General features: G+C 36.9%; 2 protein-coding genes across 3 annotated transcripts in view; one reads left to right on the top strand and one right to left on the bottom strand.

Moving 5' to 3' along the window:
• Window positions 1-2,782: 2,782 nt before the first annotated feature.
• Window positions 2,783-26,662, top strand: PYROXD1 (pyridine nucleotide-disulphide oxidoreductase domain 1). Of its 2 annotated transcripts, XM_046672888.1 has the most exons (13): window positions 2,874-2,909; window positions 4,979-5,059; window positions 8,348-8,454; window positions 10,756-10,875; window positions 13,401-13,529; window positions 15,502-15,575; window positions 18,891-19,051; window positions 19,746-19,846; window positions 20,912-21,047; window positions 21,969-22,081; window positions 22,669-22,791; window positions 25,078-25,215; window positions 26,243-26,662. In XM_046672888.1, the coding sequence occupies exons 4-13, from the start codon at window positions 10,804-10,806 to the stop codon at window positions 26,489-26,491; spliced, it is 1,296 nt and encodes a 431-aa protein (XP_046528844.1). In that variant the 5' UTR covers window positions 2,874-2,909; window positions 4,979-5,059; window positions 8,348-8,454; window positions 10,756-10,803; the 3' UTR covers window positions 26,492-26,662. The 2 variants fall into 2 exon arrangements, with proteins under 2 accessions (XP_046528838.1, XP_046528844.1); XM_046672882.1 differs by lacking the exon at window positions 8,348-8,454 and having other exon boundaries at window positions 2,783-2,909.
• Window positions 26,550-27,534, bottom strand: part of RECQL (RecQ like helicase) — a 48,188-nt gene continuing 47,203 nt past the window's right edge. The window contains exon 15 of the mRNA XM_046672877.1: window positions 26,550-27,534. Coding sequence (XP_046528833.1) covers window positions 27,382-27,534 — 153 coding nt within the window. The 3' untranslated portion in view covers window positions 26,550-27,381.

Here is a 27,534-nt window from a genome sequence, read left to right as displayed (position 1 = left end):
AATCTTGACAACCAAACCAAGTTTTGGGTAGAGGTTCCATCCTGATACGGTGGGTTGATCACAGCACCTATCCACTCAGAACAACCCGATCTAAAAATATTATAGCAAACTGTTTAAGAAAAAAAAAAAACAGTAATATTTCATAAGGCAAATTAATTCCTCACAGTGGTGGATCTAACCCTACTATGAGAGCTTAGTCTTTATAGATCAGGCCTACTATACTAATTCTGAAACCTCAAGAAATATTTATTGAGTACACATCGCTTAAGTCACTGTGCTGTGCTGAGATTGAGGGCATAGGCAAGAAAATCATTTCTGTCACTAAACCTTTTGTTCTTGAGATGTTTCCCCCTTGGGTTGCCAGATTGTTCCTCTCAACCTATCCAAATGCTACTGGGCCTTTGAGGTTCAGTATAAATTCTACCTCCTCTATGAAGTTGTCCTTGTCGGCTTCAGCTCCCACTATTCTTTTCTATCTCTAAGAATACACCATAATATTTAGCAACAAACTCATCTTTCTTTTACTCCTCAGAAACAGCCACCAGGTTGATGTGCCCTCTACTCCTAACCTTCCTAACCTGAGTTAAAAGGGAGCTGACACTATGTCTCCTCTGCTTCTCTCCTACCTTTTGGTATTAAGCCTCTCTCATTTCTAGACCAGTTTTCTCTGCAGTCGCCTATCCTCCTAACCTCTACCTACTGCTGCCCTCCTTGAGGAATCCATTGGTCCAAAGTTATCAATATCTTACTTTTAACCCATTCCACAACCAGCATGCATTTCTACTTAAATCAATCAAAACTAAGGTGGGATGCACTGCTAGCCCTTCCTCAGTGCTCTTCCCCGAAGGTCGTTTAACTTTTAGGAATCCTCAAAAGTTGAATATTCAGGTGAATGAGCGAGGCAGCTAGATCTTGTCACTATCCCTTCCTACACAGGCCAGCCTTCAAAAGAAGAAGGAAAAAGGAGAATGTGAGGTCACCACTCCTTATTTGAGAAACCAGCCTCCCATTGCTTTGTTTCCTTTCCAGGTCCCACCCACGCTTCCATCTATATCTGGTCTCTCTCCATTTCCTCTGGGAGCTTGAGTTCCAGTATGTTCTTCTCTTTGCCCTCAATAAAGGGGAAATCGCTGTCATAAAATACAGGAGGATCTTGACCCTGGACAATGAATCTAACAAAAGTCTTTTGGGCTCTTCAGGCCAGTCTTATGCTCCACCCAGTTACTAATTCATTCAGCACATTTACATTGAACACTCACTGCCAATTGAAGATTGGAGATACAAGGAGAGAAAAGTAATAATCCCTGAGATTCAGGAGTTTATGGTGTGGGGTGTGGTGGGGGGAATGACAGGTAATAGATAAAATAAAGTGATATAAAACCAGGTTCAGGGGATGACAAGGTGCTCTTGGAACACTTAAGAGAGAACACCTAACTCAGTCTTGAGGATATTAGGTAAAGCTTCTTAGAGGAGGTGATGTCTGGTTGAAACCAAAGGTCAGTGAGGATTTAGCTAGGGAAAATTAGTTGAGGAAGAGCATTGTAGAAAAAGTCACGTACAAATGCTCAGAAAAGAAGGAACATGCCACATCCTGGGAAGTGCAAGTGTGGTTCAATCTAGACAGAGTACAGTCTGAGTGAGACCATGTGAACATTAGAACCTAGCGGAGTAAACAAGACCAGATCTCAATGGGTGAAAGTACTATTTCCTCCTCCTAGAGATGCTTTGGTTGTCTAAGCTAGTAATAGGAATTAGAATCACTTATTGAATTGTCTACCGTTTAACTTATTAAATCAGAGCACAACAATTATTAGGAATATCAGTAAGTATCTGTAATTAGATGTGCTGGGTTTTCCTGTTTATACAGAATAGTTATTTCCAGAGTTTAAAGAATTAAAGGGGGATTGGTAATTACCAGTTTTAGAGTAAGCCATTTAGAGAAATAGTACCTTCTTAGTGTTAGAATACAACCCCCAGGGAAAGTATTATATGAGACAGCAAAGGTAATAGTAAATAATAAACCAATGTAAATAATAAATACTGTAGTAATGTGAACATAGTAAAAAAAAGAAAAGAAGGCCATTTCTCAGAACAAATGAATACCACAAAAAAGATATTAGCAGTTAAAACTAAGACTGCGAATATTTAATTCAGCCGTCACACAAGCTATTTACTGGAAACTTAGGAGAAACCTTCGCTTATTGTGACAAAATGGCGAGCACCTGTATACACTACTGGAAATTTTGGCTGAGGTCAAAATCGTAAATGGAAATAACTTCTCAGAGAACAATTCAAGTATTGCTTTGCCTTGATGAAGATGTTCATGAAGAATGTGATTTCAAACCAGGCAATCTTGGACTGCCAGGGGACCGGTAGGGAAGGATGAGGTTCCCTCAGGCGCCGTCTACCAGAAAGAGTTGAAGAGCTGAGCCTCCGTCTAATTTCTTGCAGAAAACGAAGAGTGAGAACTTTCGAGCAATTCATTTATTTTAAGAACGCTCTGCCCCGTGAGAACACTGCTCTGTCTCTCGACAGTTTGCCAAGCCTCTTTTGGAGACCCATTTTTTTTACTTTGTTTTTTGTCTTCTCTTTATCAAATCTACGTGGGAAAACTGCATTCAGGTGTACTGATAGGAACGCAAAGCCAGAATCCACGAGGCCCCGCTGCTCTTAGGAAACCAGCCCACGGCCGATACGCGAGGAGACGCGTGAGCTCCTGGGCACCCGTAGCGCGATTCTCAGGCTCAGGCACCGGAAGTGCCCCCCCGCGCGGCTTCCGCTCCCGGCAGACAACCTCCCGCGGCTCCCGCGGGCTGTCAGAGAGGATGGAGGCAGTGCGCCTTCCCTCGACAGCGGGGAAGTTTGTGGTGGTCGGCGGTGGCATCGCGGGTGTCACCTGTGCAGAGCAGGTAGGTCGGGCGCGCAGGCGGCTCCGCCTCTTTCTCGAGCCCGGAGGCGGTGGCCCTCCAGGCTCTCCCCTGCTCCCTCCCTTGTCCTTTTTCCAGGCGGCTCTTTTGCCGCTTCCTTTTGCCCCGCACTCCTTCTTAATCCCAGATATTCGAGGCTGCGTGGCGGCCCTCAGATGATGCCCTTGCTACTCACAGGTTTCGCCTCAGGCAGGGTGGAGGGCTGGCGAGCGAGTAGTCAGGGGGGACCCGCAAGCCGACTGACCCAGGCCCTGGTCCTACTGATGCCAGAGCAGCCAAGAGGGCTCATAACGAGTAAGCGCTTGGTCAGAAAATTCAGCCCCCTTTCTTAATTAGCTGATTGAATTCATCTTCCGGGTATGTGCCAAGTCCTTAGTGCTTCGTAACTAAATGGTAAAGAAACCCTTACGTAAGTTTCCTGTACTTTGGACTTCCAAGATAGAAGAGGATCATCAGACCATATATATATTCCAAAAAAAAGACTAGATTATTTTGTTGATATAAAGTAAACATAAGCAGTCAGTAAAGTCATAAGAAATAGTGCAAGAAATTCAAGACTTTTTTTTCCCCTAACTTTTAATCTTTGGGTGTGTATTTTCCATTTATTCACCAAGTAAACACCTGTGATCCAGGCACTGTACTAGGGGCTGATGAGTCAAATATAAACAGAGTATAGTACCTCCTTTTTAGGGACTCACAGTCTAGTGGAAGAGACATGTAAATAAATCACTTCATCAGTGTCTTTGCTTTCTTAGGGGTACCTGTGGAGTTGTAGGGAGAATTAGGGAACGGGTGTCATTTCTCAAAGGAGGTATCCTTTTGTCTCCGTATAGAAGAATAAGTAAAAGTTCACCAGGTAGACAGAAAAAGACAGACATTCCAAAGGGAGGCCACGGTGGAAAGGATGGGAGCAGCCAAACTTAAAGCATGTGGTGCCTGGGGGAGATGACCAGAGAAGCCGGGAAGGTTGGCAGAGACCAGATCGTAAAGGATCTTATAAGTCATGCTAAGAATTTAACAAGAACTTACAAATAATGATTTTGAGCACGGGAATAATGTGACCAAATGAGAATTTTTGAAAAATGATTAGTTATAATATGTTTGGGGCAGGGGCAGCTTGTTAATATAAGACTGGAAAGCTAATTTAAAAGTGATTTTAGTAGAAGTTTTGAGGGTCTGGTCTAGCAATGGAAACAAAGTGGGGAAATAAATTACAGAAGATACAAAGGAAAGAAAGATGGAAAGAGTGATAATATTGTCAAATATTATAGAAAGTTTAGATAATATACTAAAAAGAATCTCATGGCTTTTCAGGTGAATTGAACATGCTCAGTTTTAATGGCATAGTAGAAATAGGCCTAGCGATTGATGAAGTTGAGGAATGGAGTGTTAGTTAAGAAGAAGTTTAAAGAGAGGAAGAGAGAGGTTGTAGCTAGAGGAAAATGATGAAACGATAGCAAGTTAAACTCTAAATTTTGTTAAGACTGATATTAAAATGGCTTTGTCTTCCCAGAGTATATACTGGTTGGGCATTTGAAAGAGGCGGGATAGGAGTGCCAAAGCACTTGGGAAAAATCAGGCTCAGATTCTAAATGTTTGTTATTGAGGGTTTGCTGTGATTTCATCCTACCAAAGGCAAATGAAAATATTATTCACAATGAATAGAAGTTGGTTTAACCGTTAGTTAGGAAGAAAGTTTCTTCTCATCGTCTGAATGGTAGCTTTAAATTGGCCTATAAAAAACAGTTTAAGTAAATAAGGAATGCCTCTTTATGTCACTTTTCTTGTTCATGAGGTCTTTGTTAGTGTTTAGTGTAAATGTATTATTCATTTTAATTCACTATCAGAGTTGAATATTACTCACCACTACTCCATGAATATGAATAAGACGCAGGATAATGGAGACCTTTAGGTGAGGAACAGTGAGTTTTTAGTTTTCTAGGTTAATAACATTATTAAGATTGCATTATCCCTATCTCACCCCCACACAACATATATACTAATACCTAAAGTTATTTATCATAGTTTTTCTTTTTTTGTTTTTTTATAAGTTGGCGATTCACTTTCCATCAGAAGATATTCTCCTGGTAACAGCTTCTCCTGTTATTAAAGCGGTTACAAATTTCAAGCAGGTAAGAATCTTTACTAACTTTCTTAGTAATTTTTAAAAATTGCAGTAACTTCCATAGCAGTTAGTGTAATTGTAGTATTTTAATTGTTTAAAGTGACAAATGGTCTTTTGATACTTATTTTAAAATCATAGCTGAAAGTTTAGAATTATTCAGATTTAATACTAAAAGCACCCAGAAGGATATTGAATTTCTAGCCTTTTTTTGCTTCCCATTTTTTCCTGCCACTCAGAATTACTTTTCAGAAAATTTAAAATAAAATTTTTTGAGGAAAGATGCTAATAAGCAAATATAAGTGCAAGTATATATGTATATCTTTATTATAAATATGTCTGCGTTTACAAAGCAGAAGAAAAGTCCTGAGCCAGCTTTAAACTTGCAGATGATTAGTGTTTCAGATGTATAATGAGAATTTTAGAACACTTTATAGTTCCATGAATTTATATTACACATGGTGTAACATGGTAATAGGAGTCTAAGATCATTTTGGTGATAGTATCACAGAAGAGTGGTCTCCAAACATTTTTGATCCTGTACCCTACCTGTTAAAACGTTTTGAGCTCATATCCTAATGTATGTTTATTTACATATTTATAAATCATATACAGGTACTAAAGGCTACAATTATGAATGTTATAATGCCTATGTGAAAAATAATTGAATAAAAAGGTGAAAAACATAAATCTTTTCCTCCCACACTTCAGCAAAGGCTACTGCCGTAGTCTTTGATTTAATACAAGTTTTCCCTGATAATAGAAAATAACTTTTTTTTGCATTTTCTCTAAGATTTATTATTTATTCTATAAAGATTAACAGACTTGATGTCAAGTAAGAAAAGCCACCTTCCCCCTACCCATCTCCCAGAGACACAGCTTTCCAATCTTAAAGTATATTTTGTAAAAGTTCTTTATATATTGTCTCCCAGGAAAAAGATCCGTATGCAGTTAACCCACTTCACTGTCATGTGCAAAGCCCCTAAGGTTTACGTAACCCCCTAAGACCAAGAGTAATTTAGTGCCCTATGTTGCTCCCTTATAACCTCCTAGAGATTTGTAAAGTATCTTAGTACCTAGGTACAGCCGAAGGGGATACGGGATTGGGAGAACCAGAGAACAGATTATGGCTGTTAATATCTAAAAGAAAAAAAATATATATTCAGTTACAGGCTAAGAGCACATACATACGAGAAAGATGTAGAGCTGGGTCTTAGAAATGTCTTTCCAGAACACTCAGTTTGGTTTAATGATCCCAGAGTTATAAGAATTGAGTTCAATTTTTGCCAATTTTGTAAGTTTTGTACAAATGAAAAAAAAAATCTTGGGTTCTAGGCCTAACTGTTATTTACTGGCTGTGTAGCCTTGGTAGATCTCTGTACCTGTGTGCTTCACCTGTAATATTAGGATACTACCTACCTTGCTTGCTTAACAAGGCTGAGCTTAAGATGTGCTAATATATGTGAAAGTGCATTGAAATAACAAACATTATGCAAATATCAGTTGCTCTTAGTGTTTGGAAGTCATAAATTGCATCCTTTTCATCATTTATTGAGCATCTATATAATCTATGAACCAATGTGCTAGGTACCCAGGATACAGAGATTGAAAGTATAGAACATACACCAAAAAGTCACTGATGGTTATCTCTGGAGTGGGAGGAAAGTGTGAGATTTGGAGAGTGGTAAAAAGAGACTTTAACATTTTATTCTGTATTATGCATTGTTTGATTAGGGTTAAAAAGAGCATGACTTGTGTAATTTTTAAAGGAGAAAAAAGATTACTAATAATAATTCACATTATTTATGGAGTACTTACTGTGCACCAAACACTCTTCTAAATGTTTTAAATATATTAATATATTCAATCCTTAGCCCTGTGGAGTAGGTTGTTATATTATTCCCACTTTACCGATGACGTCAGTGAGTCACGGCGAGGTTAAGTGAAGTTCCAGAGTGCATATAGTCAGGTTTTAAGTCCAGGCACTTAGGCTCTGGAGCTCTCATGGGTAATGAGTAGCACTTTCTCAGAATGATTACTTTCTATTAGGGCAACAGATACACAATAAATAGTTAACATACAATATAATAATTATCCTGATAGAGGCAAAAAAGTTGAGCCCATATTGCAATAATGCATATTTATTTTTATATATGTAACACATTGTGAATGAGTGCCAAAGCCTGCCTTTGAGAATCAAGGAAGGCTCTACATAGGAGGTTGCGTTGAAACTGAGACTTAAAGTAGGCTTTGCCCTGTTTGAAGGAGGTCGAGTGGAGGGAGGCGTGTGCCAAGGTATGTGAAGGTGTATGACTATTGTAATGTGCTCTAACAGGTACCACTTCAGCACTGCTGGGGTGGAAAGTGTGAGGCTGAGCCAGTAGGCAGGGGCCACATCATCATAGGTTTGTATGCCATGATGTGGAATTGCATTTTATCTAAATTTAGATGATGCCAAACTTCTGGAGAATTTTGAGCAGGTGAGAAGACTGAGTTGGAGATTCCAATTTAGTATTCATCATAGTCTCAGTGTCAGCTGAAGCCACAGGCATGGGTTGCAGTTTCCCAGGAAGGGTGGGGTCCTATGGAATACTGACATTTAAGGGAAGGTCGGAGAAAAGGAGAACTTAAAAATGGCCATCCTTCTGATTAGTCTTAGATCTCAGAGGAAAACTATGAAAGAGCAGTATCCCTGAAGCCAAGGAAGGCAAAAGTTTCAATTAAGGGGAGTGCTTAATCATGTCGGATCCTATGGAATAGTTAGGTAAGATGATGACTCAAAAGTAGCTGTTTCTAGGGGCTGGCCCCATTGCCAAGTGGTTGAGTTCACACACTGCTTCAGCGGTCCGGGGTTCACTGATTCAGATCTTGGGCGCTACACACTGCTACATACCTACGCACCGCTCATCAAGCCATGCTGTGGCGGCATCCCACAGAGAAGAATTAGAATGTCTTACAACTAGGATACACAACTGTGTGCTGCTTCGGGGAGAAAGAAAAAGGAAGAAAGAGGAAGATTGGTGACAGATGTTAGCTCAGGGCCAATCTTCCTCACCAAAAAGAAAGAAAGAAAAAAAGAAAGAAAAGCATACCTAAAAAGAAAAGTAGCTATTTCTAGTAAATCATTGGTAAGTTTGAGACAATTTATACTAATTTGAGAAATTAATGGGAGGTAACTCTAAAATGCAGTAAACATAAACTTTTCTCTTTTGAAATTTGGTTGCAAAAGGAGAAAACATAGGATGGCAGCAAAAGAGGATATGAGGGCTAGCATTCAGTTGAGTTTTGTTCTTTTAAGGTGGAGAAGAGTTCAGCATATTTACCTGTTGAGTTTAAGAAACCAGTGAGGAAGGCTGAAGATGAAGGAAAACAAGGACTACATAATAAGGAAAGAGTCCTGAGGAGGTGAGATGATGGGATATGGAGCACACATTAATGGATTCGCCTTGAAAAGGTGGAAGTGGGTCAAGGAAGATAGACGATAGAGAATTTATGGATGGTGGGAAGTAGTAGTATGAGTTCTTAGTAGTCTCTTTGAGCCTAGAAGTAAGGTGACTTGCTGAGGATAAAGAGAGTGGAATACGTTTGGGGAACATTAGAATGGTGAAAGTTTGAAAAAGTCCCTGAGGGATTGGAAGATGTTGCTGAGATGTTATTTGCTCTTCTCACTATATTGACATTTGCACTGATGGTCGAAAAGCAATGGTGGCTAAACTGTACTAGTAGTCATTGTATTCACTGCCACACGCTCAGTTAAAAACATAAAAGCCAGTAAAATATTTTACTTTGATTAAATCCTGAGTCTTAAGTGCACATCTTTTTAATAATCTGTATGATGAAATGGGGTATATGCATAAAGCACTTCTGCATACGAGAGTAGTGTTCTCTCAAGGAAAAGCAGCTGTGCAATTGCTGAGTTGCAAGATGGACTAGCTACTTGTTTTCATGGAGCATCAATTTTATGTGAAAGAACAACTGACAAACTGTGGTTATTCATATTTAGAAAATGAATGAAGTGGGCCTGTCACTTCAAGGAAAACAACTGACAGTATTTGTTGCCAAGATGACAAAATTAGAGTTTTCAAGCAAAAATTAGAATTTTGGAAGACTCATTCTTCACTGCCGGCCTCACAGTACTTAAAGACTTGTCTGATGAGATTGTTGGTGATAATAATGAATGTGACTTTTTATATTGCATTGATATGAAATGTGTCATTATTTGGAAGATCTCCATAACTTAACCAATAATATCCAGATGACCCAACATGTAATGTTACAAGATCCATTCAAAGTGCAGGATAGATCAATGGATTTCACAGTAACAGAGTATGAAAAAGTCTGTAATTTGGTTTCAAATTTTACATTGCATCAGATCTTTAAGAAACCATGACTTGTTGAGTTTTAGTGTAACATCAAAGAAGACTATACGATTATCTGAAAGGGCTGCATGTCTGTGTGAGGCCAAACTGTCTTCATGTACTTCAGCCAGAACAATGTATTGCAACAGCTTCAGCGCAGAAGCAGAATGCAGAAGCAGATGTGCAGCCATCTTCTATTAAGCCAGACATTAAAGAGATTTGCAGAAATGTAAAACAGTGCCATTCTTTTCTCTTAATTTGTTTTGTTTTGGAAAAAGTAGTTACTTTTCATTAAAAGTATGTTATATCTGTTTAAAGTCTATTGGATTTATTATTGTTACTTTTAAGTGAATTAAGAAATAGTTAAGGGGCTGGCCCCGTGGCCGAGTGGTTAAGTTCGCGCGCTCCGCTGCAGACGGCCCAGTGTTTCGTTGGTTCGAATCCTGGGCGCGGACATGGCACTGCTCATCAAACCACACTGAGGCAGCGTCCCACATGCCACAACTAGAAGGACCCACAACGAAGAATATACAGCTATGTACGGGGAGGCTTTGGGGAGAAAAAGGAAAAAATAAAATCTTAAAAAAAAAAAGAAATAGTTAAAATTTTTCTCAGTTTTAATTTCTAATGTGGCAAATATTGCTGGGTATAACTCAAACAAACAAAAGCTCCTTGCGGTACTCGATTATTTGTAAGGGTGTAAAGGGGTCTTGAGACTAAAGGTTTGAGAACTGCTATCGCCATGTGGTAGAATTTCCATGCAGTTTATTAAGGAGCAGCTGAGGTCAAATAGCAGTCTGCAAGGTGTGTGGTTATTCTATAGCAGACCGGGTATGGGACTAGAGAAAGTGGGTAGTTTGATCTGTGGTCGGGAGTTTTCAGGTAATTAGTGGTTAAAGATGAGAGAGCAAGGAAGTAAAGGGTTTGAGCAAAAACTGAAATGATCCACAGTGATTTTGGAGAACAGGAAAGAAGAGTCCAAAGAATAGATCACAATAAGGTTAGCTAGTAAGTAGAAAGAGAAAGCTACAAGCATAAGGAAATAGGTAAGCTGTTTGATTAAACTATATAGAAGTGAGTAGTGTTCGCCCTCATTCTGCAGGCTGGGAGACTGAGGCTCAGCGACTCCCTGACTCGCCCGAGAGCGGTAGGACTAGCATTTGAGTTCAAGTCTTAAAATGCAGAGTCTAGCCCTCTTTCCACTGCCTTTAGTGCAGTTGGCAGATTTTCTTGTTTTACGGCCATGAAATAAGAAGTGTATAAAATGAAATTAAAGTACTTTTATTACTTAAAATTCTTGAAATTTTTTAAAAAATATATACATTTTTACCTCTTTGATCTAATACAGGTTTCCAAAGTATTGGAAGAATTTGATGTTGAAGAACAGCCAAATACCATGTTAGAAAATCGCTTTCCCAACATTAAGGTTATAGAATCTGGAGTAAAGCAACTGAAAAGTGAAGAACACGTAAGAAGGTTTTTTTCTTAATGACGTTTTCCACTGTTAAATCTTGGCGAGGTTTTCCCTGCCTGCCTTTGACTCCACCTGTACCACCACCACCAAAGTCCCTAGCATGTAAATTTTAGTGACATTGGTTTCCATTATTATTAGAAAAATTTGCACTTTTTGCGAGTTTATTGGGATTATATAATGAGTTCAGTTTGGCATTTTAGGTCTTACATTTCAAGTTAGCATTAACATTTCTGTAGTGGCCTCTGTGTTCTGGGCACTGGAGTCAGTGCTGGGATACAATAGCAGTGATATAAGGAACCTGCTCCTGGGAGCTCACAGGGCATGTAGACATGCATATGTGTGATTACGTGGACATGTGGAAAGCACAGTCATTGAAATATTATCAAAGCTCTGATGTGGGTATTTAGGAAGACTTCACAGATTGAGAAATATTTGAGCTACGTTTTAAAAGATGGGTGAATTAAGACTTTTCCAGGTGGAAAAGGGCATTCCAAGAAGAGACGATTACATTTTCAAAGACGCCTAGAAAGGAAAAGGGGCGTGTGGAATAGTGAGGTTCTCAAAGGATTCAGTGTGGATCAGTAAAGGAGATGGGCAGACAAGACCAGAGAATTAAGGAAGCAAGAGTGTGAAGAGCTTTTTATGTTGTGCTAAGAAATTGAATTTATTTTATAGTCAATGGAGAAATAGTAAAGAGATTTTAAGTGGAGACAGGGATGAGAAAATACATGTTTGTTTAGGGAGAGAGATCTGACAGCAATGTCAAGGATGAACTAAGGTGGAGCAAGTGGCTGGTGGCCAACAGCGAAATTAAAAGGCGGTTGGAATAGTCCAAAATGATATAAGGCCCAAAGGCAGTCTCAGGAAAGGATGTTGGCAGATGATTAACAATCTCCTCAGGGGCCAGCTCGGTGGCACAGTGGTTAAGTTCGCACATTCCACTTTGGCGACCCGGGGTTTGCTAGTTTGGATCCCGGGTGTGGACCTAGCACCACTTGGCATGCCATGCTGTGGCAGGTGTCCCACATATAAAGTAGAGGAAGATGGGCACAGATGTTAGCTCAGGGCCAGTCTTCCTCAGCAAAAAGAGGAAGATTGGCAGCACATGTTAGCTCAGGGCTAATCGTCCTGAAAAAAAGGAAACAATATTCTCAGATAAGCTTTAGGCAAGAAGGGAGGTAGAGTTTGTAGTTGTTTCTCTAAAGCAGCTCTAACATATGGTTCTCCCTAAGGGAGAAAATACATATACACTACATTTGAAACACAAATAATTTGATGGGAAAAAAAAAAGTAAGAAAAAGTACTGAGTTTTATGAGAAAAAAATTAAAAATCTGAATCCAAAAACCAGTTCCTAATACTTATAGTGGTAGTACTTATTCCATGTAACAGCCACGTCAGTCAATTTGCAAATTGAAGCAGGTTCAAAGGTATACTAATGAATCATGAGGGGACTTCTATATTTGGGCATTCAGATGAGTCAGAGGGCCACCCATATCTGTCCTTTGTATTCTTTAGTGAATCAGAGATAGTTTTTTACCTTCATGTCTACTCCCAAAAATTTAACCGAAGCCAATGAAGAGTTTTTCTGTTTGTTTTTTACAGTAGCTAAATGCAAATTATTTATTAAATTTGGTCAGTGCCTATAACTAACTTCTGCTTGTCAGATAAAATTCTAACCAGATTATCTGAAAGAAGACTTACATAAAATTTCTACATGGATTACACTATGTTGGATTACTGGTTTTATATATTTGTTACTCAGCTGGAGAGTTACCTGAGTAACAAATCTCTCAGTGTGTAGTAAGTGCTGTGTTATGATTTGCGCAGTTTTATAAATCAAACCCATGGCACAAATGTGACCTCCTAAACCATTCCAGCAAAGTCTGGCATCTCTCAGAGTAGCATACACTTATGTATATCTGCATTCTAAATGCTACTACTTACATGTAGATTTTCATTCAGTATTAAGGAACAAAAATGATGGATCTCTATTATGTATTTTTAGACCCATCAATGTTATTAAAAATTAATATCAATAACTTTTAAGCCTCTACATGCTAGGATTTAAGGTTAACGTATTTTTCACTTATATGAAAATAGAATCCCCAAAGAGCATGTACTTTGCTGGTAAAGTGTTAAGTATGTACTTAAGACTATAATTGCGGTTTTTTAGCACTTCTGTAAGACATATTGTAACCTCTTCTACCACACACCACTCCCCTGTCCCCATTAACAGATATTAAGGTATGTTACAATTAAAATCACTAGATCTTCTTACAGTAACTTCCACTGAGATCAGAAATGTTCAAGGCCGGGTTATCAGAAGGCTCAACTTAAAAATTTCTAAGAATTAAGAATGCATTCTCATGCCTAACTAGCTCTAGTGATGCTGTCACAAAGTATTGAGTGCCACCAAGAGGCAGACTTAATACATATTTTGCTTTTGTTTTATTGAATGCTGAAGGTGAAATGGTACCCATGTTTCCCCTCTCCCTTTCATTGCTCTATGTGTTTACAGTGCATTTTAACAGAAGATGGCAATCAGCATGTATATAAGAAACTCTGTCTGTGTGCTGGAGCTAAACCAAAGTTGATATGTGAAGGAAATCCTTATGTATTAGGAATCCGTGACACAGACAGTGCTCAGGTAACATTTTGAGTTTGGATCATGGGAAAGAAACAAGAAGAGTTCTTAGACTTTTCTACACTTGAATCCAAGTGTGCCACTTATAATGTTAATTCCTGAACTGTAGGAGCAAAAGAGAGGTTTTTTTGTTTCATGACCCATACACCAGAAAATAGTTATAATGTTTTATTACTGCCAATTTCAGTTTGGTTTTAGTTGATAATTTATCTTGCTTTTTAATTCATGCTTATGTTTTGTGTTCTTTCCATTATGTGATATCCCAGATACATTGACTATGCTGAAAGTTACAACTTACATTGCTCACACGTTCATTACTCTACTCTGATTGGGAATATGTGACCTGAAACCTAAATAATGTAATGATCTTTTTCCCAACATGTAAAGCATATCCAAAACTTACTGAACTTACTCCTCAGCAAGGAAATTAGTATTCAGAAGATCTTTGCGGTACAGAATCATGACAGAATCCTAGAACTGAAAAAGTTGCTTGGCTTGTTGTTTTGCTTAAGAACAGTGGTAAACCATCCCAGTAAGGTGAAACTCTATCTCCAGAACCATATACAATTTCTTTTGGTAATTTATTTTAGGGTTTATTGACCCTTATTGTCAAGAAGCTGTTCTTGGTTTCCAATCACAATACTTTGTCTTACCTCAAGCTGATGGGTTTGTCCCATGAGGTGATAATTTTACATTTATCTAATAATATTTTATAGTCTTGAAAATTGATGTTTTCTTTCAGCCTATTCTTAATTAAATAATTACGAATTTAGAGAACACTAGAAGAACTTGGTTATCGTCTTGTAAACATTTTAGGTTCATATTATGAAAGATGAGTTCATAACTATGTTCCAGCTAGGCCCTCTACGTACATTAACTCATTGAATCCTCATGACAATCCTGTGTGACAGTCATCACTCCCACTCTGCTGTAGGAAACTGAGATGGAGAGATGAAGTGATTTACCTGTGCTAAAGTAGTTATTAAGTTTATCAGAGGTACAGTTTAAACTCATGCCATTCATCTCCATGTCCTGTGCTCTTTACAGGTCTTTCTTAAATTACCGACTGCCCTCAATGAAGGACAAACTAAAATTAACTTAAGATTTTAAAGAAGCCAATTTCAGTGATTATTGAATATTACAATAAGTTTTGGGTCAATTTAATAGAAATGTTAACTTGACATACTAGGAGGAAGAATTTAGCTATTCAGATGTCATCCTGAAACAGTGGACTGTTCTTAACATTGAAAAGTACCATAAGAACAACCACTGGCTTTTCTCTAAGCTCATTGTGATTTGGGGCGGGGCAGGGGGCATGAGTTAGCTGTCTTATAATGGCAGTAGCATAACATTTTTTCAGTAAACATTATACATTATTATGTGCCTGCTACTCCTGACAGCTTTATCTACATCATCTTAATGCTTACAGAAACCTTGAGATGTAGTCACTTCTTATTTCCATCTACAGTTGAAGAAGCTGAGGCGCAGAGAGGTTAAGCAACTTGCCCAAAGTCACTCAGTTAGTAACTGCTAGAGCCAGGGACTCCAGAGTCTGTGCTCCTAACCACTAGGCTGCTGTGCTTCTCATTGCTTCAAGTTTTAACTGCTGAGTGACTGCAGGGGAAGTGTTGACTGAGTGACTAGAAGAAAAGGAAGAATCCTCTATCTAGGATATAGATCACTGTCATGTTAGTAAATTGATTTGGTCAAGTAGTTGGGAATGTGGTAAACTAAAGACAGTGCCTCTTGATGAAACTGAAGTACTCTAAATGTAATGACATAAAAGGCAAGGGAGATCAGGGGAGGCAGTGCTGTAAAGGCAGTTTGGGGTGAAACATAGAGGGGAACATTTGTGATATTAATTTGGAAGGTGCATCCTGGCAGAGTAGGAAAGTGAGATTTATTATTGGTGAAGCCTCTTGCTTCAGGTATTGCCCACTCTTACAAAACACTATGTCATTTCTTTTTAATATAGGAATTTCAGAAACAGCTTACTAAGGCTAAAAGAATAATGATCATAGGCAATGGTGGGATCGCACTTGAATTAGTGTAAGTATTATTTTAAAATATTATTTAAAAATTGACTGTAATCCGTGTGATTATTGGCAGACTAGAAAACATCTTGTTACCCTGAAAATCAAAGATAAATATAATTGTTTTTAATACATTTTCCAGGAGAAAAATCCACTTTATTTTTTAAGCTTTCATGAAATTCATAGTTGCAGAAATCTCTTTATGAAACAAAAGTTTAGGCAATGCTTTAGGTCTGAAAGGGTCCTAACTGTTGACTGGCTAGATTTGACCCCTGCATTGTATGCTTATAAAGCATGTACTGTATTGAAAAACGTTGTTAATGTGTACACATTAGAAATCTCTAGTCATAGTCCCCACCCCTTTTTATTACTTATACCCATCCTGCTTCACTCATTTATATGTTACTGTCTGGCCCATGAAACCCAAAGTGTTTGTAAGTATTTCAGGATATGTGGTACTCCTAGCTCTTGGTTTTGGGAAGTGTGGAAAATGTAAACACATTAATTAATATGAAATATTATTACCTTAAGATGATATTTCAAATTCAAAAAACATTGAGGAATATCCTGCTGTGGTCTACAGAACATTGATTCACTTTCTTTGTAATTTTATCTTCCAGTGGATGGCCAACATGGAATAGTCTGGATATTTTTCAGGCCAGAAAGTTGAGTCTGACTACAAAGAGAACAAATTTGATTCAAAATAAGGAATCTGCCAGTGCCCTGTCTTTGCTCACTTTCATCCATTCCATCTCTCAGACTAGGTTTTCCCCCTTTTTTAGAGGACGGTGAATCCCACTGAAAGCCTGTAAGAGTTCTTAAATTGCTTGAGTACTAAGAGTGGTAATCATTATTGTAATTATGAAGTTTGTGGCATCGTGTGGAGAAATGCAGAGAAAAAACTAGGAGTCAAAACCAAACTGGGCCAAGAGGGGGCACAGATTTATTCTAAGAGAGGCTTCAAATCCTTATGTACACATGACAAATTTTCTCCATCAGTTATTACCAAAAGTGTAACTTGATATATAATTATTTATTATTTACATTAAAGAGCTTTCTTACATTCAAAAATGTTCAAAGTTTCAAACTTTCAATCCTATTCCTCCCTTTCTTTAGGTTGGAGATTGAAGCCTATATATTTGGATGAAACTCAAATTAAACTCTTTGATAGTTTAAGAAAGGTCCCATATAGTGTTATTCTCTCAGTTTGGGTTCACTGAATGATTAGACCTTTGCCTTTTTTTGATGAAAAATGACAGAATCAAACCCTTTCTGCTCTTTAATAGCCTCTGTGTTCCACTGAGGCTAATACTAATTTCTTCAGTATACTTTTATTTCAGTTATCATCTCCGTTTTCTTCTCTCCAAGTGTAGGTTAATCCTTTCCTTTTCAAACAGAATAGTTTTTCATAATTTCACAAAACTATAATACTAAAGTATTATAAAGTTGTCTGATTTTTAAGAGTGGTTTTAAAAACGAAAGCAGTATCTCCCCTGTGTGTGATGATACCTTCGTGCTTATGCATCTTTCTGAGGACATAGTTCTCAGAAAGTTCTCGTAGGGTAAGAGGATTAGAGAGGGTCCTGTGAAGTAGAGCATGTACGGGAGTTATTTGTGGTGTTACTTCTAGTAACGAAGGCCTGCTAGTAAAGCACCGGCATTTGAAGCTATACCGATGTGTGTTACACTGCTATAGTACTTTATGAAAAATGGTAGAGAAGTTTCCAATTTGATAGAAGTTAAGGAATTTCATGCCAACTTTGTGCACAGATGTAAATTGAAGTGTAAAATTTATTACCAAATGTGTGTGTATTCTGCTTTCTGCTCACCAGCAACACTATATGACCTGAGCAGCATAAAATAGAATGTTCTCCACATAATCTGAAATTTAGTAACTATAATATTCTTTGCTGGCATAGGAGAGCAGGAAAAATAAAGGCCCACTGGATAAGACAAGGGGCTCCTTTACCATATGCCAAAAAGCATGAACATCAGAGTTGTTCCTGGAGTTGAACGTCAGAGCATGAACCTGGAGTCATATGTACTAAACCTTTTTTCTATAGTCTGTTTATTGAATAGTCTTGAAAAGTCAAAGAACTTAACTGTTACATTATATCAGTCTGTGAAATAAAGATGGCAATACTTTGTACCATAAGTACATGTTAAAAATTAATAATATTAACACACAGTACTCTTATTACCATTGCAGTTTCAAATAAAATCCTAGCATAATTAGGATCACTATATATCCTCTTCGTCCAGGATTGTCCCAATTTATCAGTTGTACCAAAACAAGTCTTAATAGCAGATAATTATAATGGACTTCAAAGACTTTATGAAATGAATATTAAGAAAACCACATTCTCAGTGTCCAAACCTAGAGGTGAAACAGCAGATGCCCAGGAGCTCTAGCTGCCTCATGGACAGTATTGGAAGGTGGCTTATATAGACTATGGCCATTCCTTTCATCCTCTAAGATCCTTATTTTTCTGTGAACTGGATTTTCTTTGGGTAGATGGCTTGGAAATTTCTGAGATGAAGGGAATTAATTGCAGGGTATTGATTCCTATGTAACAAAGTTAAAACTTTTCTTTATAACTCTAATTCTCTCCCATTCCATAATGTCGTGCTTTGAGTACATAAAATGTGTTACCAAAGAAGTCAACTATTCTTGATGTTGTAGCTATATACTACCCACCTATCCATTACTGATTACACTGTAAGCAGATAAAGCACTGCTCACTCCTGGGAACCCTGGGGGATTTCATATAGTAACTATGTTGTAGAAATTGAACACTTGGAAGTGATACTCACTGTAATGAAATTTTACCTGATACTCAGTACATATATTTGCCACTTATCTGTTCTTTCAGTAAACTAGTTAAATTTCTTTTTTTTTTTGAGGAAGATTAGCCCTGAGCTAACATCTGCCACCAATCCTCCTCTCTTTGCTGAGAAAGACTGGCCCTGAGCTAGCATCCGTGCCCATCTTCCTCTTCTTTATATGTGGGACACCTGCCACAGCATGGCTTGCCAAGTGGTGCCATGTCTGCACCCGGGATATGAACCGGCAAACCCCGGGCCACTGAACCAGAACGTGGGCACTTAACTGCTGCGCCACCATGCTGGCCCCTAAATTTCTTATATTATTTATTCTACTTTAACTCTTATTATCCTGAAAGAGTGTTACATTCATTTTTATAATCATTCTTTCTTAGTTTGCTCTAAAATATTTTTTACTTTTGCCATAGGAGATAATTGTTATTTGCCGATAGAAAGATTTCTACTTAGATGTTTGAAATTGTTCTAAGTAATTTACTATTCCTCTTAGGTATGAAATTGAAGGCTGTGAAGTCATTTGGGTCATTAAAGACAAAGCTATTGGGAATACGTTCTTCGATGCAGGAGCAGCTGAATTCTTGACTTCAAAGCTCATCGCTGAAAAACCAGAGGGTAAAATTGCACATAGAAGAACCAGATATACAACTGAAGGTAAATATAGCATCTAGCTCATGAATTCACAGATGAAACTGTTTCGTTTTTAACCATATAGAAAAAGGTTCTAAGAAAACAGCAAAATATTCTATTTGGGAGATAGGAATATAGATAGTATTTATTTCTGTATCCTTATTTGACTTTTTAGATTTTCTAGAATATATATGTATTTTTATGAAAAATATGTATAACTAAAATTGGAAATGTAAAGTCAAAAATAAACCAGCGCATCTGCATCTTTGCAAACAGATGCTAGAAATGGACAATACCTAAGGTAATTTTATAAAAGATGCAGTGAGTTAAAAAACAAGTGCAAGCCTCACAGCTTTTTAGAGCTTTTTTTTAATTTAACTTTTGGCTTATAAAATTTAAGAATTTTCCAAGTTTTGGGGGTGCTAAAAATTTTCAAATTTGATGGCTAATTTTATTACCCTTCATATTAATTAGTGTATATAACACCCAAAAAGCACCGTGAGTGTGTTTATACTCAACACTTGATTGAAAGATTATCCATTTTATTGCTCTACATCACAAAATATTAAAATAATGAATAAAATGATTGATATAGATAGTTTAGTCATGCTGTATGTATGAGAATCATTAATTGCCTACAAGCTTCAGAACAAAAGCATAATTCTCAGCCTGTCACTTTCTCTATCATTTGAATTTTGAATTGAGTTTCTCTCTTCAGGAAGGAAAAAGGAAGCACGAACCAAAGGTGATGCTGCTAATGTAGGCAGTGCCCTGGGACCTGACTGGCATGAAGGCTTGAATCTTAAAGGAACAAAAGAGGTGTGTTTTCATATACTGATGAAACATGTCTAAATGCGATTGTAAATTCTTAAACCATTTGTTAAAGACCGGTTACAAATACATAGTCAAAGAAATGCTAGGTCACTTCACTTAAAATTGAGAGTGCTAGGAAAGAACTTCAAAGCCACTTGGCCCAGGTGCCCACCAAGGATAGGTGAATGTTAAATTCCCCTAAAACTGACTCTCAGCCTTCTTTTTAACTCACCAGGATAGAGATCTCCATACACAGACTACAGTGAATACCCTTGTCCTGTTTTACAATAATCTTTTCTCAAAGGTTACTTCTGATGCATTATCTTATTTTAAAGGTTATTAGATGGATTCTAAATAAAATATACATTTAATATCCTAATTGGATAGGCAGATGACTTGCTCTTACTCATTTTATTTACTAGATATTTTACTTTGTTAATAGTTGTTAAAAGGCTGTGGTACTTAAATATTGTAACAAGCGTACATGCAGTCCTTATTACTGTGTCTGATTTCTTTTCAGCGTTGGGTAGGTTGGAGGGGGGCTGGCTTAACCATACATTCAATTTTTGTGATGGACATGATGCAAAATCATTTCTTCCAGCGACTTTAGATCCTAAGATTAACAGTATTTTTAACCTGAGACTTCCAACAGTTTAGCTCAATAAACATTTATTGAGTATCTCCTACCTAACTGGCACTTTACTTAAGGTTCTGGGATGTAACAATAAGTTGACATAGACCTGCCCTCAAGAGGTTTTTACAGTCTCTAACAGTTGTAATGTAAAAAAAAAACGTGTAAATATCAGTGAGGCCTATACTAAAAAGGATGCCCTTGGTGCTACCTGCCAGTGCAACTACTGGTCTCTTAGTCCTGAATGAATTTCCGCTCACTCCCTTCATGCACGGGAATGAAGAGGCTTCTTTTGGGCCTCCAATGTGTTTTTATTTCTATTTATAAGAATTATTTTTTTCTATATTTTCTACAAGTGTTTTATAAATTTTTTCTTCATCTCAGTAACCCAAGTCATTCTTTCTGGAAGTATTATGGTGATCAGTATTTCTTTATTTTAGTTTTCTCATAAGATTCACATTGAAACTATGTGTGAAGTAAAGAAAATCTACCTTCAGGAAGAATTTAGAATTTCCAGGAAAAAGTCCTTGACTTTTCCAAGAGACCCTAATAATCAGTCAGTTTCAACTGATAAAGGTAAGCAATGAAATATTTAAAAGACAACTTAATCTTGCTATGTTATTATATTAAAAAACAAGAAGCAACTTCAGGTTTTCATATAAAATTTAAACATGAAAAGTAAAAATAAAGCCATAACTTAATAATGTAAATTTAATAATGTAATCATTTCATTTTCACTACTTACTCTGTAAGTTTTCTAATAAATTGTGTAGAGCTTTACATTTTACATAGGGCTCATCTGTATTTTGACTGTCATAACCCTGTCAGTTAATCAAAATATCTTGCAGATCAAAACAAAACAAATAAAAACTAAGAAAATGGATGCTCTCAGAGGTGAAGTGACTTCCCCCAAATAAAACAGATTGAAAAAGCTATACATTTGGAACTAAGACACAGATCTCCTAATGCCCTTTCCACACTCTTGTGAGAACTACCTGTGCTTTGAAGAAATACACTCAGCCAAACCTAGTGTATGACATATTCCACTGTTCTGAATTCTTTGAATTTTTCCATGGGAAAGGGGAGTTAATGTTAGAGTTTGAATATGAATAGTAAGAGAAAACATTGAAAAGCGAGTAACGTAGTTGGACTAAACTCTCATGGAGTATAATCTATTATAAAGATTTTTAAGTAAATTATTTATGAAGTGATTATCAATTTAAATTTACTTTGTTAGAATTTCTGTCTAAATTTGAAGGAAAAGCATTTAGAATGCCATAGTTTTGTAATTATACCCAAAACAAGGAGAGGGTGTTAATTGCATTAAAAACTGTTTTGGCAAATGTACCTTATAAAAATTATTAAGGAGAGCTATTTTAAAGTCATCTCCTGGCTTTTTCTTTCTTTCTTTGTTCTAGTCATTATAGTCATATAATGCTATGGATGGACAGTTGATGGTGATTACATTTGAGAATAAAGTCTTTTTTTTTTTTAAAGAGATATGGCCTGTATATGTGGAATTGACCAATGAAAAGATATATGGCTGCGATTTCATTGTCAGTGCTACAGGAGTTACACCAAATATAGAACCTTTCCTCTGTGGCAACAATGTAAGGTGAAATTTTTTTGTCCCACTATGAGTATTTTTTAATTAATTATTTATGAAGGTCTGTAATTCTCAAGGGTGAATAATTGTTTATTGTTTTAGTACATAACTGTAACTTAAGGTGGCTGAAAACAATGTAGTTTATATTCATGTCTTGATTTGTAGTATTTTTTTTTTTTTTACTGCTTAAAGTCCTGAAGCAGTTAAATGCCAGCATTAAGTGTCACTAATGGGACATAATGCACAGTTTATTTGTCTAAATGTTGGTAAGAGACTGACACCTCCTATGAATTCTTAAAAGTGATTCTTTTAGAGAAACCATCTGGTAGTTTTTGCTTTTTAGCATTTGAAGCTTACAAAAACTGAAGAATATTCTTGTAATTATGAGTGGGATAGTCATATGGTTATTGGATATTTCTGATGTTGACATTCTAAGAATTTTATGGGTCTTAGTAAGAATTTAATTCCCTGGAAATTCAGCTTAGTTGTCTAAACTTTGCAGCTTTTTTTCACTTTTCATTAAAGATCAGCATATCAAGGTGTAAAAATTTGACTTGTTTACCACATACACTTACGAGGAACATTGTTTAGTTTGATCTAGGAGAAGATGGTGGCCTGAAAGTGAATAATCATATGCACACGTCCCTTCCTGACATCTATGCTGCAGGTGACATCTGCACTGCCTCCTGGGAACCCAGCCCAGTGTGGCAGCAGGTAAGCCAGCATACCTGATCAGATGTTTTTATCAGAGATTCTATCTGAAAACAAAGGAGTTGCTACGAGGAAACCTAACTTAGTGGTTTCCCAACTTTTCAACTTTAAGTAGGAAGCTATCATAGAGTTTTTTGTGGCATTAAGAAAAAAACACTACTAGAATTTTTCCCTTTTGTTAAGTTACTATTATAATGATGGAATAGACTGGGATGTCTTAATTTAAAAAGAATTATGGGCTGTTATTTTCTTTTTCATTGTCAGATGCTTATCAGCACTGTCCAAGGGAACTTTTTGTGATAAAGGAAATGTTCTATACTTGTGCAGTGTCCAATCAGGTAGTCACTAGCCACATGTGTCTATGGAGCACTTGAAATGTGTTTAATGTCACAGTGGAACTGAATTTTAATTTTATTTACTTTTAATTAAATAGCTATATGTGGCTGGTGGCCACCATATTGGACAGCACAGCTTTAGATTGAAAAACAGACTACTGAGATTCTAAACCATATACATAAAGCCTGTGACCCTATTCTGTCCCTGCGGGAATTGTTACTGAAAAAATGTTCCTATAGTGAACAGCCTAACAGCTCCTTCCAGCTGGATCTAGACTCCCTTCCTGCCCTCCCAGCGTTGCCCGCCTCCTAACGGGTGGAGCAGAGATACTGGAGGAAGACAGTCGGCAGTGGCCATGGGTGAGGTTGTCTTGGGAGGAGTAGAGACATAGGTGGATGTTACGATAAAAGAACCAGTCAACACTTACCTTGGAGAAAGACCAGCTCCACAGGTAGGGATATTATTCATTCAGATTCACTGTGGAGCGTGAAGCAGTGGAAGAGCTACGTGTATTTTAAGAGGCAGCTTCATTATTTTGTGTGTTTTTACGTACAGCAGAAATAACATCAACAATATGAGAGTGTTTTCAGCCTGTTTCTAAAATGCTTCAAACTAGCTTGTTTTCAGTTTTCTCTATAACCATCCTGTCATTTTTTTGTGGTATATCTGTCACAAACTCTCAGTTAGGAATTGGAGTTTGTGGGAATTTTTTTAAACTTTTTAAACCCTGTAGGATAAATTGTATTCTTAATGTGCATCATACTCTGATATAGGAAAGAAATATCCAAAAATAAGGTGTCTTGTTTTGAGTGAATCTAACAGACTCTGTCTTTTAATGTGCAGAAGCAGTAAGTACACTAATAATTTGTTTTACATAGTCCAAGATGAAAATTTAAGGGACTTTGAGGCTGATACATTAGTCCAGCAGTGTAAGATTTCAGGTAACGTTTATTAGCCATTCTCTAGCTGTTAGCATGCTTAGTTTACTTTGCTATCTTACCACAGACGCCTCTTACTTCATCAAACTTGCCTTGTTTACAGAGAGGAGATTGAATAATAAAGTCTATCACTTCTACCAGAAATGCTTGAAGCTCAGATCCATGATTGTGGTATTATTTTTGCACACAAAAAGACAGCATTAGTTACACACGTGGGATATAAGGAAAGTAATTGCTTATTGTAGGCTAACCTGTCTAATTATCCCAGTAGCCATGGAGGTGGTGGTGTATGTTTGTTTCAAGTGAAGAAATTGAGGCTCAGAAAAGTTAAATAAATATGTAGAAGATATGCAAATCTACTGACTTCCAAGGCCAGTGTTCTGTTATACCAGCCAATCTCAAAACTTTGTAGAAATACAATAAAAACACAATAGAAGAGAAATTAATACTGTTGTAGAGAAAAACTTAAAATGACTTCCCAGAATGAGTTGCTGACGTCTGCTTTGTCTTGGGGCTGGGCACCAGCTGTTCTGTCTGTCTGACCATTGAGTTTAAATTACACAGTAGAACTTAACTATCAAGCACCAAAACATGAGGATTAGCAAGAGGAACACATTTTTCAGTGGTAATTTGGTATCTCTATTAATGCTGATAATAAATTTACCCTGAAGAGAGGACTGGTTAATTAAAATGTTATTCTCACCTGGTGTAGCCTGAAATATTTTAGTAATTTTCAAGTAGAAATTTTATTGAAACAGAGTTGGTGTCATTCTTTAATTTTAGAGGCAGTAATTTAGATAATTAGAATTATCAAATACCAAAATCATTTTGGTTAGTGTGGATTGTGATTGCTTCTATGGCATAGATGATACCAGTCATCTAACCCAGCTAGAACTAACGGATCTCAAGGACTTCACACAATGAACCCCTTTAAGGAATTTTACAAGGTTACAGTGCTAACATTTTTCAAGTAATGATAATGAAAACTTATACTGCATGACGTCTTTTATTTCAGATGAGGCTGTGGACGCAGGCTAGACAGATGGGATGGTATGCAGCCAAGTGCATGGCTGCAGCTACTTTAGGAGACTCCATTGACATGGATTTCAGCTTCGAACTGTTTGCTCATGTAACAAAATTTTTTAACTATAAGGTAAGATATATAAACAAATGAGTGCCTTTTCTGCTTGTTATTCTTGTAACTAATTATGAGCATCTAATTTTCTCACTTGAATAAAAATTACATGGATTAATCATTTTACCAAAAAATGACGTATTTTCTCATTTCTTGTAAATCAATACCTAGTATTGCTGGTCTTAGTTCTTAATCATCTGATCATCATCACCTACCTTCCCACTATAGTATTTTATAGTTAAGGGGGTAAAAAATCTCTTCCAGATTTGCTCCCTGTTACTGCATTTCTCAATTTTACTTGAGATTCATTCTTTCCTTGTGAGGGGAACTATCAGCTATCATACTCAAGAATGAAGCAAGTGCTTTCCCACATGTATTATCTTAATCCTCTACTTTGAGGCAAGTATTTTCTCCCTTATTTACTGATAAGTAGAAACACACACATACAAACACGTGCACAAGGTTCAAGGAGAGTAAATAATTTGCCCATGAAAGATCTAACTCAGTTCCTTATTAAATCTTTAAATCATGACTCCAGGCTAATGTGGTCTACATCCTACATATTTGTATATGCCTTAGATTTTTTTTTTTTTTTTTTTTGGTGAGGAAGATTGTGAGCTGACGTCTATTGCCAATCTTCCTCTTTTTGCTTAAGGAAGACCTGAGCTAATATCTGTGCCATCTTCCTGTATTTTGTATGTGGGCCACTGCCACAGCATTACTTGATGACCGGTGTGTAGGTCTGTGCCTGGGATCCGAAGCCCAGGCCACCAAAGCGGAGCGTGTGAACTTAACCACTACGCCACCAGGCCGGCCCCTCCTTAGATATTTTTAATGTTCATATAGATTATGTGGTATTATCATCTGTAGGATAAATGTATGCCATTCAAATGTTTTCTTTGGAACTCTCTCCAGTGACACTTTGAGCTGTAAAATTTTGTGAACAGATTTTCTGCTGGCCATTCTAAATAACACAAAATAACTATATATTGTGTTTCCTTTTTATACTCACTAGAATAACTTCTTTATCCCCTTTTATATATAGGTTGTATTGCTGGGAAAATACAATGCACAGGGCTTAGGTTCAGATCATGAATTAATGCTGAGATGTACCAAAGGACAAGAATACGTCAAAGTCGTCATGCAAAATGGGCGAATGATGGGAGCTGTCTTAATTGGTGAAACTGATTTAGAAGAAACATTTGAAAACTTGATTTTAAACCAGATGAATCTTTCAGCATATGGAGAAGACCTACTGGATCCAGATATTGACATAGAAGATTATTTTGACTAAAAAGGTCATTTCAAGAACCACATAAAGTTCCAAATAAGACAAAAAAGTCACACATCAATAAAGTAAATGATTGCACTGATTTAATGATGACCACATTGAAGTTAAAAGTACAGAAGTGATAATGATTTCAGTGGAAAAATATTAAAAAATAAATTCTAAAGATAAAATCAATTCAAATAACTTATTTACAGATTTTTTTCCTAACACAAAATTGACCAATTATGTAAGAATTCTCAAGTTATTCATTTCTGTGTTTTAAACGTACACACATTCATTTGTGATTTTAGCTTTGGAGCACATTTAGCTAGGCTGTTATCTGCTCAGCCCACAACTTGGTCTTGGTTAGTAGACCAGAGCCATTCTTTGATTGGAAAATGTCAAGAAGCTTGTAATTTTATTTTACTTAGAGATGCAGCAATATCTTCTTTGCTAATATTATTTGTATTGATACCCTATTCCTTTTTTGTTTGAATTCTACAGCTATTATTTTAACCTGAAATCATTCACTTTCTGTCATGAGCCTGTGAACTTTTCAGTACAATAACACTGCCATCAAAAGAGAGTTATGTGAAAAGAAAAAATATAGCTAGGTATATCACGGCATAAAGAGCCTAAGACAGTTATGTGAACTTACTCTTTTAAGGAGTTTACATAAAAAAAGACTTATTTTCCCTTGTTTCATACTGTAAATTTATACAATTCATGCTCTCAAATTTTCAAAAGATCTCAAATTCTCAAGTCCTCAATTCTTTAGAGATAAGTTCTTAAAATATAGCTCCATTTGTATAAAACATTAATGAAATTGTCTTAAAAATTAAACTTTGATTAACTACAAAAATAATGGTGTAAACATGCATAAACTGTTCTGTTCTTGGAAAATTTAGATACACTCATGCATCATCAATTTTTCTTTTCTTAGCCCCTGTGTTCTTAGCCTCAGATTGCTGAGGCATGTTTGCAGACTTCTTCTGGAAGTTACCTGAATTTTTTCCTTCCCTCTTTCTATCAGCTCCTTCAGGATGACAAGTTTGAGGTGGTTCAGT

This window comes from Equus quagga, chromosome 1, assembly GCF_021613505.1.
Source record: "Equus quagga isolate Etosha38 chromosome 1, UCLA_HA_Equagga_1.0, whole genome shotgun sequence".
In the NCBI taxonomy this organism is placed as follows: domain Eukaryota; kingdom Metazoa; phylum Chordata; class Mammalia; order Perissodactyla; family Equidae; genus Equus; species Equus quagga.
Note: the sequence above shows the minus strand (reverse complement) of the source record. Positions and strands in the feature narration are given on the sequence as shown.

Excerpts from the sequence above, each read along its gene's own strand:
- PYROXD1 (XM_046672882.1), top strand. The coding sequence starts at position 2,826 with ATGGAGGCAGTGCGCCTTCCCTCGACAGCGGGGAAGTTTGTGGTGGTC. Across the intron at positions 10,876-13,400 it reads AACTGAAAAGTGAAGAACAC|TGCATTTTAACAGAAGATGG; the intron begins GTAAGAAGGTTT and ends ATGTGTTTACAG. Across the intron at positions 25,216-26,242 it reads CAAAATTTTTTAACTATAAG|GTTGTATTGCTGGGAAAATA; the intron begins GTAAGATATATA and ends TTTTATATATAG.